Source organism: Ceratosolen solmsi, unplaced genomic scaffold (genome assembly GCF_000503995.2).
Source record: "Ceratosolen solmsi marchali unplaced genomic scaffold, CerSol_1.0 scaffold47, whole genome shotgun sequence".
NCBI classification, from domain to species: domain Eukaryota; kingdom Metazoa; phylum Arthropoda; class Insecta; order Hymenoptera; family Agaonidae; genus Ceratosolen; species Ceratosolen solmsi.
In genome coordinates, this window is record NW_011948419.1 from 8,039,151 (window position 1) to 8,055,501 (window position 16,351).

At 26.8% G+C, this 16,351-nt stretch overlaps 1 protein-coding gene across 3 annotated transcripts in view; it reads left to right on the top strand.

The window, feature by feature from the left end:
- LOC105360651 (fatty acyl-CoA reductase 1) overlaps nt 1-15,850 on the top strand; it is a 38,280-nt gene extending 22,430 nt beyond the window's left edge. Inside the window, exons 2-7 of one of the 3 annotated variants that reach the window (XM_011497613.1) lie at nt 990-1,155; nt 7,308-7,780; nt 8,924-9,172; nt 11,379-11,728; nt 12,314-12,910; nt 14,613-15,850. In XM_011497613.1, the coding sequence (XP_011495915.1) occupies nt 7,568-7,780; nt 8,924-9,172; nt 11,379-11,728; nt 12,314-12,910; nt 14,613-14,754 (1,551 nt within the window). In that variant the 5' untranslated portion in view covers nt 990-1,155; nt 7,308-7,567 and the 3' untranslated portion in view covers nt 14,755-15,850. The remainder of the gene's footprint in view (nt 1-989; nt 1,156-7,307; nt 7,781-8,923; nt 9,173-11,378; nt 11,729-12,313; nt 12,911-14,612) is intronic. The other 2 variants (XM_011497615.1, XM_011497614.1) reach the window with 2 other exon arrangements.
- The last annotated feature ends 501 nt before the right edge of the window (nt 15,851-16,351 follow it).

Below are 16,351 nucleotides of genomic sequence, written 5' to 3' on the forward strand. Positions count from 1 at the left end.
ACAATTTCTGTTCAATAATAATGATTTTATTATCTAAATAAAAATCAATAACAAAATTATATATTAATCTTATAAAATATTTAGTTAATAATATTATATTTTTATTTATTTTATATGAATAAATAAGAAGTTCTTTAAAAAAATATTTAATAGAAAATTATTCAAATATTAAGTGATGAGAAAATATAATTACTAATTTGATAGGATATATTAACTTTATCTAACTAATAAAATTATAAATAAATAAATAATATATTAATTCAGAATTCATTTTCAAGCTGTATATTTGCAGTATTCGTAAAATAACAAATTGAAATATGTAACTATAAAATTACTACTTTATATAGTGCTATATCGTCACAAATTGATTTCATAATGCATGCACATAAGTATTTTATTTTTTACTAATATTGTAAATTATTAATTTATATTATTATCTTCAAAAGAAAACTAATGAGGTTATAAATTTACAAGCTATTTATAATTGAAGTAATTCGTTTATTATTATAATATTATACTGTAAACTTAATTTAAGAAAATGATTTATATATCGTAATCCAATAAATTAAGTTTTTAATACAATTTTTGTATTTTTTTATATAAATATATAATGTTTATTTAATTATAAATTTTTAATATAAATTCATAAGTTACTAAAATTAGTAATAAGTGATTATACACACACACACACACACACACACACACACAGATATATACATATATATATATATATATATATATATAAATGTTTAGTCTATTATAAAAAAATAGAATATAATATAATAGCAAGAGTAACATACATATATAATTTGAAATAATAAAATCGAAATTGTTCAATATGATTGTAGATATCATCAAGCCAGGCGAACATAGCAATTTTACTATTTATTCATATTATTGATTTAAATATGACATTTTAAACATGGTATTCAATAAAATATTATCGCTTCACTAAACATAAATAATTTCGACATTCTTAATATTTATAGATTTTTATGTCATGATAACTCAACCGGAATTTAATATTAACTCCAGTCTGATGCGATCGAAGTTGCTAAAGCACACGTGCGCACGCCTGGGCTGCTCAACGAAAATCTGTTCCAGACTTACGTGTTCTGTGTTATTTCATTGTCATGGCGGTACACCACGAGAATGGTAATAGAAAAAGAAGATATGAAATTAAATAAATTATCTAAGAGAATGAAAGAGAAATTCTGATTATTAGACCTTCATAATATTCACTGTTAAACCAATTTTAGACTCGCCCAGTTATTTTTATTTACGAACGAAATAATATGAAAAAGTAAGAGATGAAGTACAAAATTATGTATATATATATATATATAATATATATATATATATAATCATAAAAGATAAAAATTTTTATATAATTCATTTTAATTATAATTAATTTACTTATATATACATTATAATTTAAAATTTAGAAAAAAGTAATAAATAAAGCATTCAATAACTAAAATTATATAAAAACTGAAACCGAGTGATTAATTTAATATAAATTGCTTAATAGAATGTACTAGTTATAAGAATTGATGAAATAAAATGAAACCTCTGATAAAATAATTGATTACTATTCTTTCTGAAAAATATAGCTTTCTATATTTTTGATAATTTAATGAAATTGCATTTTTATTGACTTTTATTAATTTCCAAAAGAAATTTCTTTTAAAAATCGATAAAAGTTTTCTTCGTATCTATAAAATTTAAATTTACAATATATATTGTACAATGCATACATATGTAAAATAAAATAAAAAGTTTATATAAATCAATATTTTGGAAAAGTTATTTAAATATAATTTTATATAATAGAGGAAGCATATATTATTCAAATATTATATATATATATATATATATATATATATATATATATATATATATATTTATAAAAATTTAAATAAATATATATTCAAATTACAATCAAAACTATTATTAAATACATTAAAAAAAATTTTTATCAACTTTTTAACTAAGTTTTAAATTTTAATATTTTGATGATAATACTGCATTTGAACATTTTCTTTTTATTTAAAAGAATATTAATTAAAAAGAAATCCATAATACTAATGTTATATATATATATATATATATATATATATATATATATTAAAGTGGAATTAAAAATAGAAGCAATATTTTATGTTGTTTTTTTTAAACATAATATGGAACATTATATTTGGATATTATTTTTTAAAAAACAAAATTTGTCAATCTAACACATTTCTACCAAAAAACTCTTATATTTTATATTAAATTTGTAATTAAATGAGTTAATTGCGAAAAATATAAGATTAAAAATTAATCAATACAAAAATTTGTGATTTCAAATTGTCTTAAAATAATAGATTAATATTGGAAGTTATTTAATATTTTCATGTATATTATAATCTGAAAGAAATTTATTTCATTTATTAAACATTTTGTTCTACAATAATTTCAAAGTATTTATCGAAAACTTTAAGAGGATAGATATATTTGAACATAAATGGAACATTCACTGCAGTAAAACTAGAGCATTTTGTGTCTACTTTTGAGCACAATTTTTACTAAAATAATTTTATTTAAACAGTTAACATGTTGTGTTAACAGTTAACAGTTAGAATGTGTTATTTTAGAATAAATTAAATCTTTAATCATTATTATTTTTAAATAAATATTCAAGATTTAAAATAAAAAATGTTTCTTTGCTGCACACGAAGAATAAACAAGAAGAATTCGTAAAAGCGTACGAAATAGCCCATAATCAAAGAGAATTATTGAAAAAAAATTGTAAAAAGGTTAAAAATCGAAAGGGAAAGCATGGGAACCAACAGTAGTGACTCCAGGAGCAAATTCCCGAGGAGTTTGAAAATATAGAGCGGTCGCATGTACATGTTTTCATTGACGAGATCAGAAGTCACGCGTGCGCACTTTAATTCGCGTAGATAACTGGGTCGACTCCTCGTCCGCTTTCTGGACCGATAAAAGGACCGATAAAAAATTAAAATCGGAATAAAAGGACCAACAGGGGAAAGGGAGAGAATGGACGCTAGATTAAGATTTGTTTAAATCCATCTATATGTACGGTAACTGAAAGTAGCTGTTCCTTTGAGAAGTCCCGTTGAATTTTCGCATACGTGAATTTAAGTGTCCATTGTCCCAAACACGCAACGCTTGTGTATGTTCGGTTTTAACGGCGAAACTCTATAGCTTTCTTCGTCCCAGCTTCTGTTACGCAACTCTCAAAGCCATGTGAGCTCTAATAAATTGCAATTATATACATTACATGGCTTTCTTCTGTTGCTTATCAGCTTTTCACACTGCTAGTGATTTTTACATGAATTATTAGTACTTTTCTTTTCAACTTAAGTTATTGCATGTTAAGTGTTGTTTGATGTTTATTTCTTGAACTCTACAATTTTAATTTGTTTCCAACAAATTATTCTTTACATGTTACGTTAAACAAAACATTGAATATTTAACACGTTGAATAAATGGTTGCAGTAAAATACTCAGTTGTATAAATAAGATATAATTGGCTTACATTTTATCTACTTTATTCGTTCCAATCCTTGAATTTTTTATTTTTATTAGATTACCTTCTTCGCGTTTAATTAATATGCTATAACTATCTAAAAAGTTACTCTGGGCTTTCTTTAAAAACCTACTAATTTCATTAACATATTTTTTCAAACATTCAGTACTATTATAGAAAAATTATTTATTTTTTAGTTAAAAAGAAATATAATTTTCACAACTGATAAAAATTTAAAACACTGGATTAATGTTAAAAACTCATCAAGTAAATGTTTCTACAAAATAACAAAATCTATTCTTGTCGTTATTTTTGTTTTCGATTTTTAATCTTAATATCTTCGGAAAAATAATGACAAATAATATATTTTTATACTTAAAGAAATAAATAAATATTTAATTATTATAACAAATGTGTATTCTTATTGTCTTAAAATGATGACTCTGTCAATAGGCTTTTTATAGTAAAGAAACTCCTGTACCCTTTCACACATAGAATTGCATTTCTTACGTAGTGCAGTGAAATCTGTTTTATTTTCGAACCAGTATATAATGAAACATAAAATAATCAAGAAACTGTATCTTATATTGATATACAAGCTTTATTATGTACATATAACATAAAACATTATTCCCTAGTTTTTTCCTACTTCCATATTTTCATGAATTTCATTACCCAGGATTGTATCATTTCTTCCATCACTTATAGAAGTATTTATTTTAGTGATTTTTCAAAAGTAATTAATAATAATGTATTTTTCCTGTATCTAAATTTTTAAATATTTAAAGACAGGTGTAAAATATAAAATTTTTAATGCATTTTTTATTTTATAAGTTTAAAAATTTATTTTACTTGTAATTTAAATTGCTTTGAACTATAAAAGAAGCTGATTAAAAATATTTATATAAAATTGAATAATTTTATAATGTAATATTATTCGTATTAACATAATATTTTGATAAATTTTTTTGGCTTAATTATGAAATAGCTTGAATAGTAACAGATTTTCTTTATAAGCATAGCTTTTTGTCATTAAAGTTGTTCTAATAAATTAATATCTTATTAACTTAGAAACTTAGTTTAAATAAAATAAAATGATTTGTAAAATAATAATTTCTAAGAGCTGTAACAATTGTATAAATTGTTTAATTTACAATTGTAAATAAAATATATCGTAAAACAATAAGAAAAAAAGATCTGATGAATTCGAGAAAAATTATCTAGATAAATTGTGAATCGATTTTAATAATCATGTCAAATTCAATAATTGACGTGAATTCAAGAATATTTTAAATATTTCGATGAAAAACGAATTGCATGAACTTTTCTATATTTCAATGAACAAATTATGTGTGTTTTCTTTTCTACTTTGCAACAGTAATTAAATTTGAAAGTCTTCGAACTTGTAGAGTTATACTGCTATTTTCACTCTTCGTTATTTCATCGATAGCCAATTTGACTTCAGACTTCTTGATCTTTTCAGATCAATTCAAGTTCAGATTAAAGTGTTGCTTTACTTTAATTCTGTTATGAATTTAATAATTTTATCTATCACGTGAAAGATTCAATTTGATAAAATTAACCATACATTTTATCTGATAATTGCTCAATAATTCAACAATAAAGAAAAATTATCTATTGTAATTAAATTTGATAAAAAATATTGAATTGATTGAATTGATTAAACTGGTATATTTTGATTGCAGCTTGTATGAACAAAATTTTGTAAGAAACTATAACGTGTGAATATTAAAATTAAAAAGATATACTATTTTTTAATAGTTCTTAAGCTATTTAAATTCAATATTCGAAATAATTAAACTATCACAGTATTGATTTTTTAAGAATTAAATGTAATATTAATATACTGATCAATTATTTATTATAAAAATTATTGTAATATATGCAATATGCAGTACTATATTATTTGACAATTAATGAAATTATTGTTAAATATTAGTTATTGATCAAGTTTTCACATTAAGATTGAAATAAAATTTATTGCTTCATATTTTCTCTTTCATCACAGCAAATTATTCCACTTAGCACCAAATCTAATCTTTGCAATACTCCATTAAGCATACCCACATTTACAAACTTTTACATTGATTACCCACTATTAAAAACTTTTGGATCCTTTTGTAAAATATTTGCGAGTTCTCTCAACCAAGCAATGTTAACAGAATATTTCCTTGAATGAAGTTGCGAAACGATAATTGCGGTTTTATGGGCCTAGAAGACTGATCTTTATGTGTGTACTATCACCGCAGTAGCCGCGCCTTTTTCCATGTCAATGTCTCTTACGGGCCAGATCGATCCTTTTCAAGTTCAACGACGTCAGATCCTTCGACTTCTAGATTCATCGACGCGTGCGCCGAAACGCTAATCTTCTGAATATCGACGAAACAACCATCAACGATGCAATGCTAACAAACTATAGTGAAATTCTGCATTATAAGTTGCAAAACCTTAAATAAAACGGATATGAGATTAACAGTTCATTACATTTTCATTTACATTTTCGTGTGCTTTAACATTTATTTAAAAAATCGTAAGGTCTATTTTTTTTGCTTTTTTACATGTCGAAATAGTATTAAATCAGGATCTCAAAGAAAAGTTAAGCAATGTTTTTTAATGTTTTCTGCAAACATTCAGTTAGTAATTTTATTTTTCTGAAGTTACTTTTAAGCTGTATCCATCTTAATTAATAATTAGTTAATACTAATTGATTTTATTCATTTTCCATAAACTTTAGGTTTCGCTTATAAAAATTATTATTTCTAAAGATATTTAAGTATTATAACTTATATTCTCTTATTTATAACTTATATTATAACTCACAAAATTATATGCAGGTATTTCTCATAAAAAATTAAATTATATTATTCATAATTTTTTTCTTACTTTAATTATAAACAGATTCTTAAATTTGTAACATTATTATTCAGTTTAATATATAAATATTTTCAGATACGCAAGAATAAAGGAAAGAAATTACTCTAAATTTTATAACTAATAAAAACATTTTAATTAATTTAAATGAAAATAAAATTAAGAAAATCTAAATAATAGCTAAGCAAATCTATATTTTTTATCTAAATTTTATATAAAAAGTGGTAATAATAATAAAACTCTTTCTTATTTAAAAATTAGTATAACATAAAATAGAAATCAATCCGAAATAATGTAAATATAGTCATTCTAATATAATAACTTGGGTGATTAGTTACAATACAATAATTCTAGATAATGAATTGTCATTATGTCAGAGGAAAATTAATGGAATGTAAATAAATCTAAAAAAAAAAAACATAATTATATACATTTTTATAACAATTTTATAAAATGAATAATTTTGTTCAAATTAATAAATCATACATAAATTTTTAGGTAAATAAAAAATAAGGAAAGCCCTTTTTCTATAATGAGTGATATGAAATCAATAATATTGATATTAACGATAATTTTAGGTGAGAATTGAATTATTCTAAGTATAATTAAATTGAAGAATAAAGTATTTAGAAAATTTATTTAATACACATATAAGTTATTTAATCTTGTAGTTATATAAAACAAACTATTATAATTATCATATTATATGTTTAAGTGTACCGTATCATCAAAATCAGAATTAATCTTCTGTACTAATTCTCCTTAATTAATGTAACTACATAATACCAACACCAATCAATGGCGATATATTAATGATTTGTAGGATAACTTCAATAATTACAAATAACTGAATATAAAAGAAAAGGGTATATGCTTTTAGGGGTGATACGGATATAAATGCGAAATGAACGTTGACGCCACAACTTGGCAACGACGTATCAGCGCACCTAGAAAAGCAAACATCAAAGAAGAGACTGGCTTGAAGAAACTTCTCAAAAAAGCCAGCTTTCCTTCAGTGACTTCCCGTCGCTGATTATCTACCCCCGAATCTCTTGAGCTTTGTTACTTTTCTGCTTACATCACTATCGACACGGATCAGTCACTCAATACAACAAACGTTACTGACATTAAACATAGAAGATGGCTACCATGCCCGGGATTGGTTACACCTCCGTTAAGGACTTCTATCGACATCGTTCAATCTTCATCACTGGTGGCACTGGCTTTATGGGTAAAGTCCTCGTAGAAAAGCTTCTACGGTCCTGCCCCGATATCAAGAATATTTATCTCCTTATGAGACCCAAAAGAGGTCAGAACGTGCAGCAGAGGCTACGAAAGCTCCTTGATGCACCGGTATGTTCACTCTATATTATCTATATATTATAAAATTCTTAAGCCATATATAAATCCTCCGTGTTAGATAATGCTGTAAAAACGATTACCAACGCCTGAGAATCAATAAAAACCAGCTAAAAGTATACAAGCTATATTGTAACAAATTACTTAAAATTTCAAAACATAAAAGAATTTTAAATGGAATTTTTAACTAAGAATATCGTCACACTTACAAGTTCGAAAGGTATATATAAAAATTTAATCGGCATTGTTGATGCTGCCGATAGGCGATTAGATTAATTTATAAATAATTAAATTATGATTTTTTAAATACCTACATATACGTTTTTCACAATATATACTATATTTCAATAATGATAATGCTAATGATGACAAGCATTATAATTTTCAATTATACATTTAAATTAAATTTTAAAAGAATTATTTAGAATAAATATATGTATATACCATAATTTTGCAGAAAAATAGTATTTTGCCGTAATCAATTTATATTTTTACCGTCCCAAAACTAACAAATAATGAAAACGATTTAAAATATTTAATACACTATATCTATATTTAATATACTAATATACAATAGTTAAAATATAAAAAGTATCATAAATAGAAAAAATGACAGTCTGTTTAAAAATCAGTATTTAATTTGTCCAATTAGCAAAATAATAAACTCTGGATTGAATAAAAAAAATTTTAATGTCCAAATATATCGAGAAACTATGATTAAATTATTGTAATGTATAATATTGACCCTCATTCGCCGTCGATTATATTTCATATGCGTACATATCAACAAAAACCTTGATAATAATTATAAAAAAATTTAGTCATATCAAATATTTATAGGTTATCACATAAATATTATATATATATTAAAAAATATAATTGCAATAAAATTAAGTACAAAAGAAATAATTGTTTCCAAATAGAAAGTTTAATTCGTATCAGGTCCAAAATTTATTTTGAACTATTTGTTATTGTACAGTCGATATGATAGAACAAATTACAATTGTACATTCCATTTTACATAAATTTCGTATCCTTTTTTCGCCTATCGCTACAATGCTTATATAGTATTCAGCAAAGTTGAACTTTTAATTACAATTAACTAAATTAAAGATAACTAAGGACTCAAAATTGCAGCTGTTCGAAAAGCTGCGTCAGAACTGTCCCGGAAAATTATTGAAAATCGTGCCAGTGGCCGGCGATGTCACAGAATCTGAGCTGGGAATTTCCGACGCTGACCAGGAACTTCTCATTCGCTGCGTTTCCGTGGTATTTCACTCGGCTGCAACTGTAAAGTTCGATGAGGCTCTTAAACTCTCTGTCACCATTAATATGCTCGGCACAAAACGTCTCGTCCAGCTCTGCCACCGCATGCATAATCTTGAGGTGAAACTACAACATTTATTAATATATAAATGTTAATATAATATATTACATGCATCAGTTGCAGACTCGTATTTTATCACTTCCACCGTCACTGAATAACATCAGGAATCCTTTTCAATAATAATTAATTATCTCATACAGCATTATTTGAGATGATTTTGTCAAAATACTATTATTTTCATATTAATACTATTTTTACTTTATATACTACTAAATAAAACTTCTTTTGAATAATTTAATTCAAATAAATAATTTAAATATTTTCATTTAAATTCATTATTGACGTTTGATTAAATTATGTAATTTGAACTATGCTACCTTTATATTTATTTTTGTGATATTTCATCATTCAAAGCCCTACAACAAAATTATAAGCTACACTCATTGATATTCAAATTATTACTTTTAAATAATCCAAATACCATGTAATTCTATAATTTGTTTGATACATATCTACTTTTTTAATAATGGTATACTAACAGTAAATTGATAAATATCATTTTTAAATTTAAATTATTACGTTTAATATAATAAATAATCATACTATCAGAAATTTATTGACATACATTTATATATGTAATCATAAATATTCACTTTTAATTGATTAAATTTGAAAAAAAAACTTTTATTTTTAAATTATATTTGACAAAATCTATAGATTTAAATTTCTTTATTTTTTATCTATAAACAACTACTTTAACAAATAAAGATGCTTAATTAATATACATAATTAAAGTACTTTTATTTTCAATTAATATCATAATAAAAATAGATAAATATAAATTATATTGAATTACTTAAGAAATGTTATACATTCATGCATTTCTTATATAATTTAAAAAAATATTCGTATAAGGGGAAAAATTAATATTTAGTAGGTTAATATTTAAGATTAATTTTTTGGATTCAAGTTCTGTATTATTAATATATATTAAATAAAAATTTCCATAAACTTATTCAGTTTGATAAAGAAATCATTATTCAAAATTTAAATAATATGTTATCATGTATGATGCATATACTATGTGAAAAAAATTGTAGTCTGATATCTTTTAATTAAATTATATATCTATAGAGCTTATAAAAATATGCAATTTCATTCATATTATAGAAAATTAGTAAGTTAAATAAAATAAAAATAATGACTTACGTTAAATTATATACTCTAGATTATGTATAAAAGTAACGAAGAAATTCAATTTAAGCTAATTAAGAATTATATAACAATATTTAAGAATTACTTTGACTCACCACATAGTATGGAGGATAATTATGTATTTTCACTAAATTCTATATAATATTTATATAAATCACTGTACGTAATTTTGTTTAAGTCTTTGTTTCATTTAAAAGCTATCAAAATTAATTAATAATATATTCAACAAAAATATTTTAAAAACATTAGCAATACTTTAAGTGAGTAAAGAGCTGCATAATAAGTAAAAGAACTCTCTGTTATATATTATCATAAGAATAGGCGCATAATAATAAAAATAAATAACAATAAATAAAATAATTATTGAAAAATTTAATTAGTTTATATAAAATTAAAAATTTTGTTAATAAAAATCCTTTAAATAATCTTTTACTGTATCATAATAAAGCAAGAAAGCTTAGATTCTTAAGTAGATATATTTATATCAACTAATATTACATGATTCATATTATAAATTTGTTTCATCGATTTAGGATAATTTACATTAATTGATTACGAGATCATACTTATTTTTACATAATTATTGGCATTTAATTAAAAGTTAATTTTTAATTTAAATTTACATAAAAAATTAAATATTTTCACTATAATTCAGTGATTTTATTGATATCCATTATCTATAACGCTGATAATCGCCGATAATTATATATTTGTTTCCATACAGCATGAATTTTCTAGAAAGTGTACATTTGCTGTTTTCGACTTATATCTGAAAAATGTCCAGTATTTGCTTATTTGTATACATTTTTGAAATCCATCTATTTTTAAAAATTGATTTTTTAACTTTTTAAAATCATATTATAATAATTAAAATTTTTTTATGAGCTATTGATATGCGTGTCATTTAGCCATTTACACCATTAAATTACAATTAAATCATTAAATTACATCATACAATTACATCATTAAACTTATAAGGCTGAATTAATTATACATTTAAATTTAAACGAAAGAAACAACTCATTTTTATATATGGGTTTTATGCCATAGGCGCTTATCCACGTATCGACAGCATACTGTAATTGTGACCGCACAGATGTCGACGAATTAATCTATCCAGCGCCCCATTGTCCGGAGCAGATAATAGCATGCACCTCTTGGATGGATGACGGCCTCGTCGAAGAGCTGACTCCTAAACTGATAGCCAACAGGCCCAACACCTATACATTTACAAAAGCTCTAGCAGAGAGTATGCTTCAAACGGACAGCGGTAGTCTGCCCGTCGCTATCGTAAGGCCGTCTATCGTGTTGTCATCCTTTCGCGAACCTGTAGCCGGATGGGTCGACAATTGGAATGGACCCACCGGTATCATCGCTGCGGCTGGTAAAGGCTTCTTCAGGTATGAACTGGTCATCTCTCATTTATCGAACATTCCTTGCTTCCTTCTTCAAATCTCAAATTTTATTGAGTTACTTTCCAATACACATTTCTTTTGTCTTTAGGAGGAAAATGTTTATAGCTACAATATACATTTCACAACCATTGAATTATTAATACAAATTATTATTGCTATTAAATATATCGTTTTATTTATGAAGAAAATCAAATTAATACAAATATTTAAAAAACGTAAACATTTTTTTCAAAAATATTGAGTAGATGATAACTATTTAAGAATCTAAGCCCAAAATACCCTATAAAATAATAATAAAGATATTTAAAAAATAATGAAATTTTAATAATATTAAAACCAAATTTTTAATCATTAATATTGATTTAAATATAAATTTTTCATGTAGCTACTTTAGTTAAATAACATATTTAATTTCTGACATTTGGAGTAGTATGAAAAATAAGCGTTTTCTTTTGCACAATCACTTTTTTTCGAACGATTCTTAATTTGGATCATTTTCTTCTTTTATGAATAATTTATCTCCCCAAAAATGAAAATGTCATAACTAAAAATTATTTTGTTATCCTATAGAACAATGCTGTGCCACGAAGACAAAGTTGCTGACCTCGTGCCTGTGGATATAGTAATTAATTTGATGATTGTAGCAGCGTGGCGAACAGCCATTCACCGTACGGACTCCATCACCGTATATAACTGTAGCACTGGTCAACAGAATCCAATCACCTGGAAACACTTCGTGGATTTGTCATTTAAGTATAGCCGTATGTACCCAACGAATGGAGCGATCTGGTATCCGGGTGGACGCTGCCGGAACTCAGCCTACCTCAATCGCATCTGCGTCACCTTTCAGCACCTTGTACCCGCATACACCCTTGATTTGCTTGCAAATTTGCGCGGTCGGAAACCGATAATGGTGCGCATCCAGGCGAAGCTCGATAAGGCTGCCAAGTGCCTCGAGTACTTTAGCACACAACAGTGGAGATTCAAGGACGAGAACGTCAAACGACTGGGACAAGAACTTAGTGCGGAAGATAGAGAAACCTTCATGTTCGATGTACGAGAAATACATTGGCCCTCTTATCTTGAAAATTACATTCTCGGAATAAGGCAATTCATACTCAAGGAGAGTCCTGAAACACTGCCAGCTGCTCGTACTCATATTATGAGGTAAAATAAATTTTGAAATCTTAAACTCTAACTATTTTAGGCGTAATCACTTTTTTTAATTATAACATAATATATTTTATAGCATTTTAATGATGTAATATTTATGTGTTTATTGACAATATTAATTTTATATAGAATTAATCTTTCTTTAGTCTTTATAATAGTTTTAAGATTTATAATAAAAATATTTTAAAATATCTATCCGGAATTCCAGTCACCCAGTGGTCGAAGGACCAATTGGTTCGATTAGACCATGTCCATCATTTTACTGGTGGAAAAGTGTGAATAAGTGAAAGGCTAATGATTCAATTCAGTAATCAACGCATTTTATTTTCGTGAAATTTATTGAGTTTTATTGATTATTGATGGTGAGAATCGTTGAGATTTTGCCGTAGCGTAGTAGTTTTATACGTGGAGGTAGCATGCACTACAAGTCGAGGTTGGAGATTGTAAATCTCCGGGTCCTCTTGGCGTAGTGCGCTTGGTGAAGGGTTACTACACTGAGAAGTGACAGGTCATAAATCTCTGGACACTCCTTGTGTAATTCTACGTGTTGGTGTTTTAATGCAGATGTAGCACAGAATGTAGTAACGTCTTGATGCAGAGATAATATAGAAGTTGTGGCGCCTTGATCCAGAATGCAGTAATAGAATGTAGTGCCGTCTTGATGCAGATATAGCACAGAACGTAGTAACATCTTGATGCAGATGTAGCACAGAATGCAGTGATGTCTTGATGTAGATGAAGAACAGTAGTTGTGGCGTCTTTATCCAGAAGGCAGTAATAATGCAGTGATGTCTTGTAGTACAGCGTGTTTCCTTTTAGATAGCTCAAGCAAGTACAGCGGCGTCCGGTAAGTACAGTAAGAGCACGCCTGGATCCACAATGCAGCGACAGACTGCAGTAACAGCATATTCTGTCTTTGGCGGTTTAGATAGTAGCCCGTTAAATACGCACACGAAATGGCAGCCATGTTCACTCCGTGGCAGCTCTGCTGATGAAAGCAACTGTTCCATGGTGATCCTGCTAAGACCGACCGTGTTCCGTGCAATGACGTCTTCACTAAGAGAGAGAGAGAGAGAGAGAGAGAGAGAGAGAGACCTTGTCTTATCGCGAACTTGCTTTATATCCGCACGACAGTTTTGTTAACTGGCAACAATGAACAGGTGTTGCTATGCGGAGGTTTGTACAGGACTTCGAGAATAAAGCTTTGGAAGTTTCGAGAATTCTAAGAAAGCAAGCATTGCAAGGTTGGAGATTTCAACCGTCGTTGCTATGAGGAGACTAGATAAACATTGTAGGACGTTTGCAAGCAAAGGCTTTAGAATGATCGAGAAATTTCAGAATCAATGTTTACGATTTCGCGAGCTAGCACGATTATAATTTTCTGAGAATTAAAATTCTTGGAAAGTGCTCTAATCCAGAACAATATTGATAAATTGAAAGCAAAAAATATTGCTCCAAACTCAAAGACTATGTAATATATGCTAATATTTGTTTATATTTTTTTAATATAAAAGAAAATATGACTTTGATAGAAGTATTTTAATTGAAATTTACCTGTAATTTCAATCAATTTCAATATTTTATGCTAGTAGACTTAATGTTATAATATAAATTTACCAAATATATTTACCAAACTTAACATATTCTCATAGCATAATATCTATAAAACTTGCGTTTAAAACATAATTTGTTTCAGATTGTACTGGCTGCACAAAGCCGTTCAAATGGGCACGATGCTGATTGTAATGCGGCTCCTCTTATCCCACAATACCTGGGCTCGAACCGCGTGGTTCTCCCTTTTGTCTTTCGTATTGCGTATGTGTCGCATGATTGTTTGACGAATCAACAGTAGCGCGATACCGAATAAGACGCCGCATAAGATCACTAGCAACAACTTCGAATGGACGACTAATAATAAACAAAAAAGTAATAATAAGAATAGGGTACAGATGCTAAACGACGTCAGCAACGACCATCAAAAACATGATAATTATAATAGTAGTGATAGTAAGAGTAATTTAATACTGACGATGAGAATCCTCGTTGATGCCTCAACGCCTCGTCATCGTTTATGCAGTTTTCACGGTTGGCTTGTACCAACGATCGTGTTCACATACGTCCTAGCAACTTGAGGCATTATTGTTTGAAACAAATATAAATCGCCGTGATGTAAAAATACTTTCCAATAATTGTAATTGCAACAATAGTAGTGGCTATAACTACAGCAGAAACAGCAATAAGATCAATATCAATAAGAAGAAAAGATATTAAGAGGCATAATAACTGAATTACAAATCTGCATCGAACCTCACAAATAGGTAAAAATAAAAAATAAGTATTAAATAAAATACCGAAAATACAAAAATACACGTAAAAACGTATAAATATGGAATTGGATCGTCATTTTTTGAGCTTTATACGGAATAAAGAAATACAAAGTATTAAATAGCTCCTGTAATTGTCTGCGAAAGAATAAAATAATGAAAGTAGAAAAAGAGAGAATGTGTGCGTGTATGCATGTTTGCTTGTGTGCACGTGGGTGTGCATTGTTTACGTATGCGAATATTTGTAAAGTTATAAAATAAAAAAGTAAAATAGTAAATAAAAATCATACGAATTGTGGTAAAAAAGTAGCTTCCAGTACCAAAAATACATACACAAAAATAAAAAAAAGAAGTATACTTAAAGATCCGACAAGCTTCGTAGTGCATTTTTGTAGCATGTCGACGTTAAGGTCAGAGTAAATAATAAAAAATAAGTGCAAGATCTTCGATGTAATTTACTCTTCTCGGGAAATAATGCATATATTTAATGCAGCTAACCGCTGACAGTTAAAATCAGAATTAATGAATACGAAAACGAGGGAAAGAAACAAATATAAAGTTAAAAATATTAAGAAGGCAAATTGTACGCTTCCGATACAAATATGGCGCCCCGCGCCTTCCACTTACACATTCGTACTTCTTACGTCATTTTCTTTAAAAACAAACATTGTAATATATAAAGAAAGAAAATACGGAACGAATAAAGACAAAAAGGAAAAATTATTTATTGCATCGGGTCAATTTTTTACAATGACACTGTACAAGCGAGACATTAAAAACTACATGAAACAAATAAAAAAATTAATTAATGAATAAAATATGTTTAATAAAACGCACGCACGATGAGACAATTCGTAAAAAGTGTCGTACTACCTCAGGTATTGTTGCTATCTGACATTCGTCTCATACTTTTACGTGACGTAAGATACTTAGAAGGATATTTTTTGCTACGTCCAATTTAGTAACAATAAATAAATAAGGAGAAAAAATACGGTGATAACAAATAAAGCTATAAGTAAACCAATATAAAGTACGTAAATTTTGAGGTTGTTTAGTCGTTGTCATGCTTAGTGTTTAAGAAATAGGAAAATTGAGAATTTTCCCCAGAGCT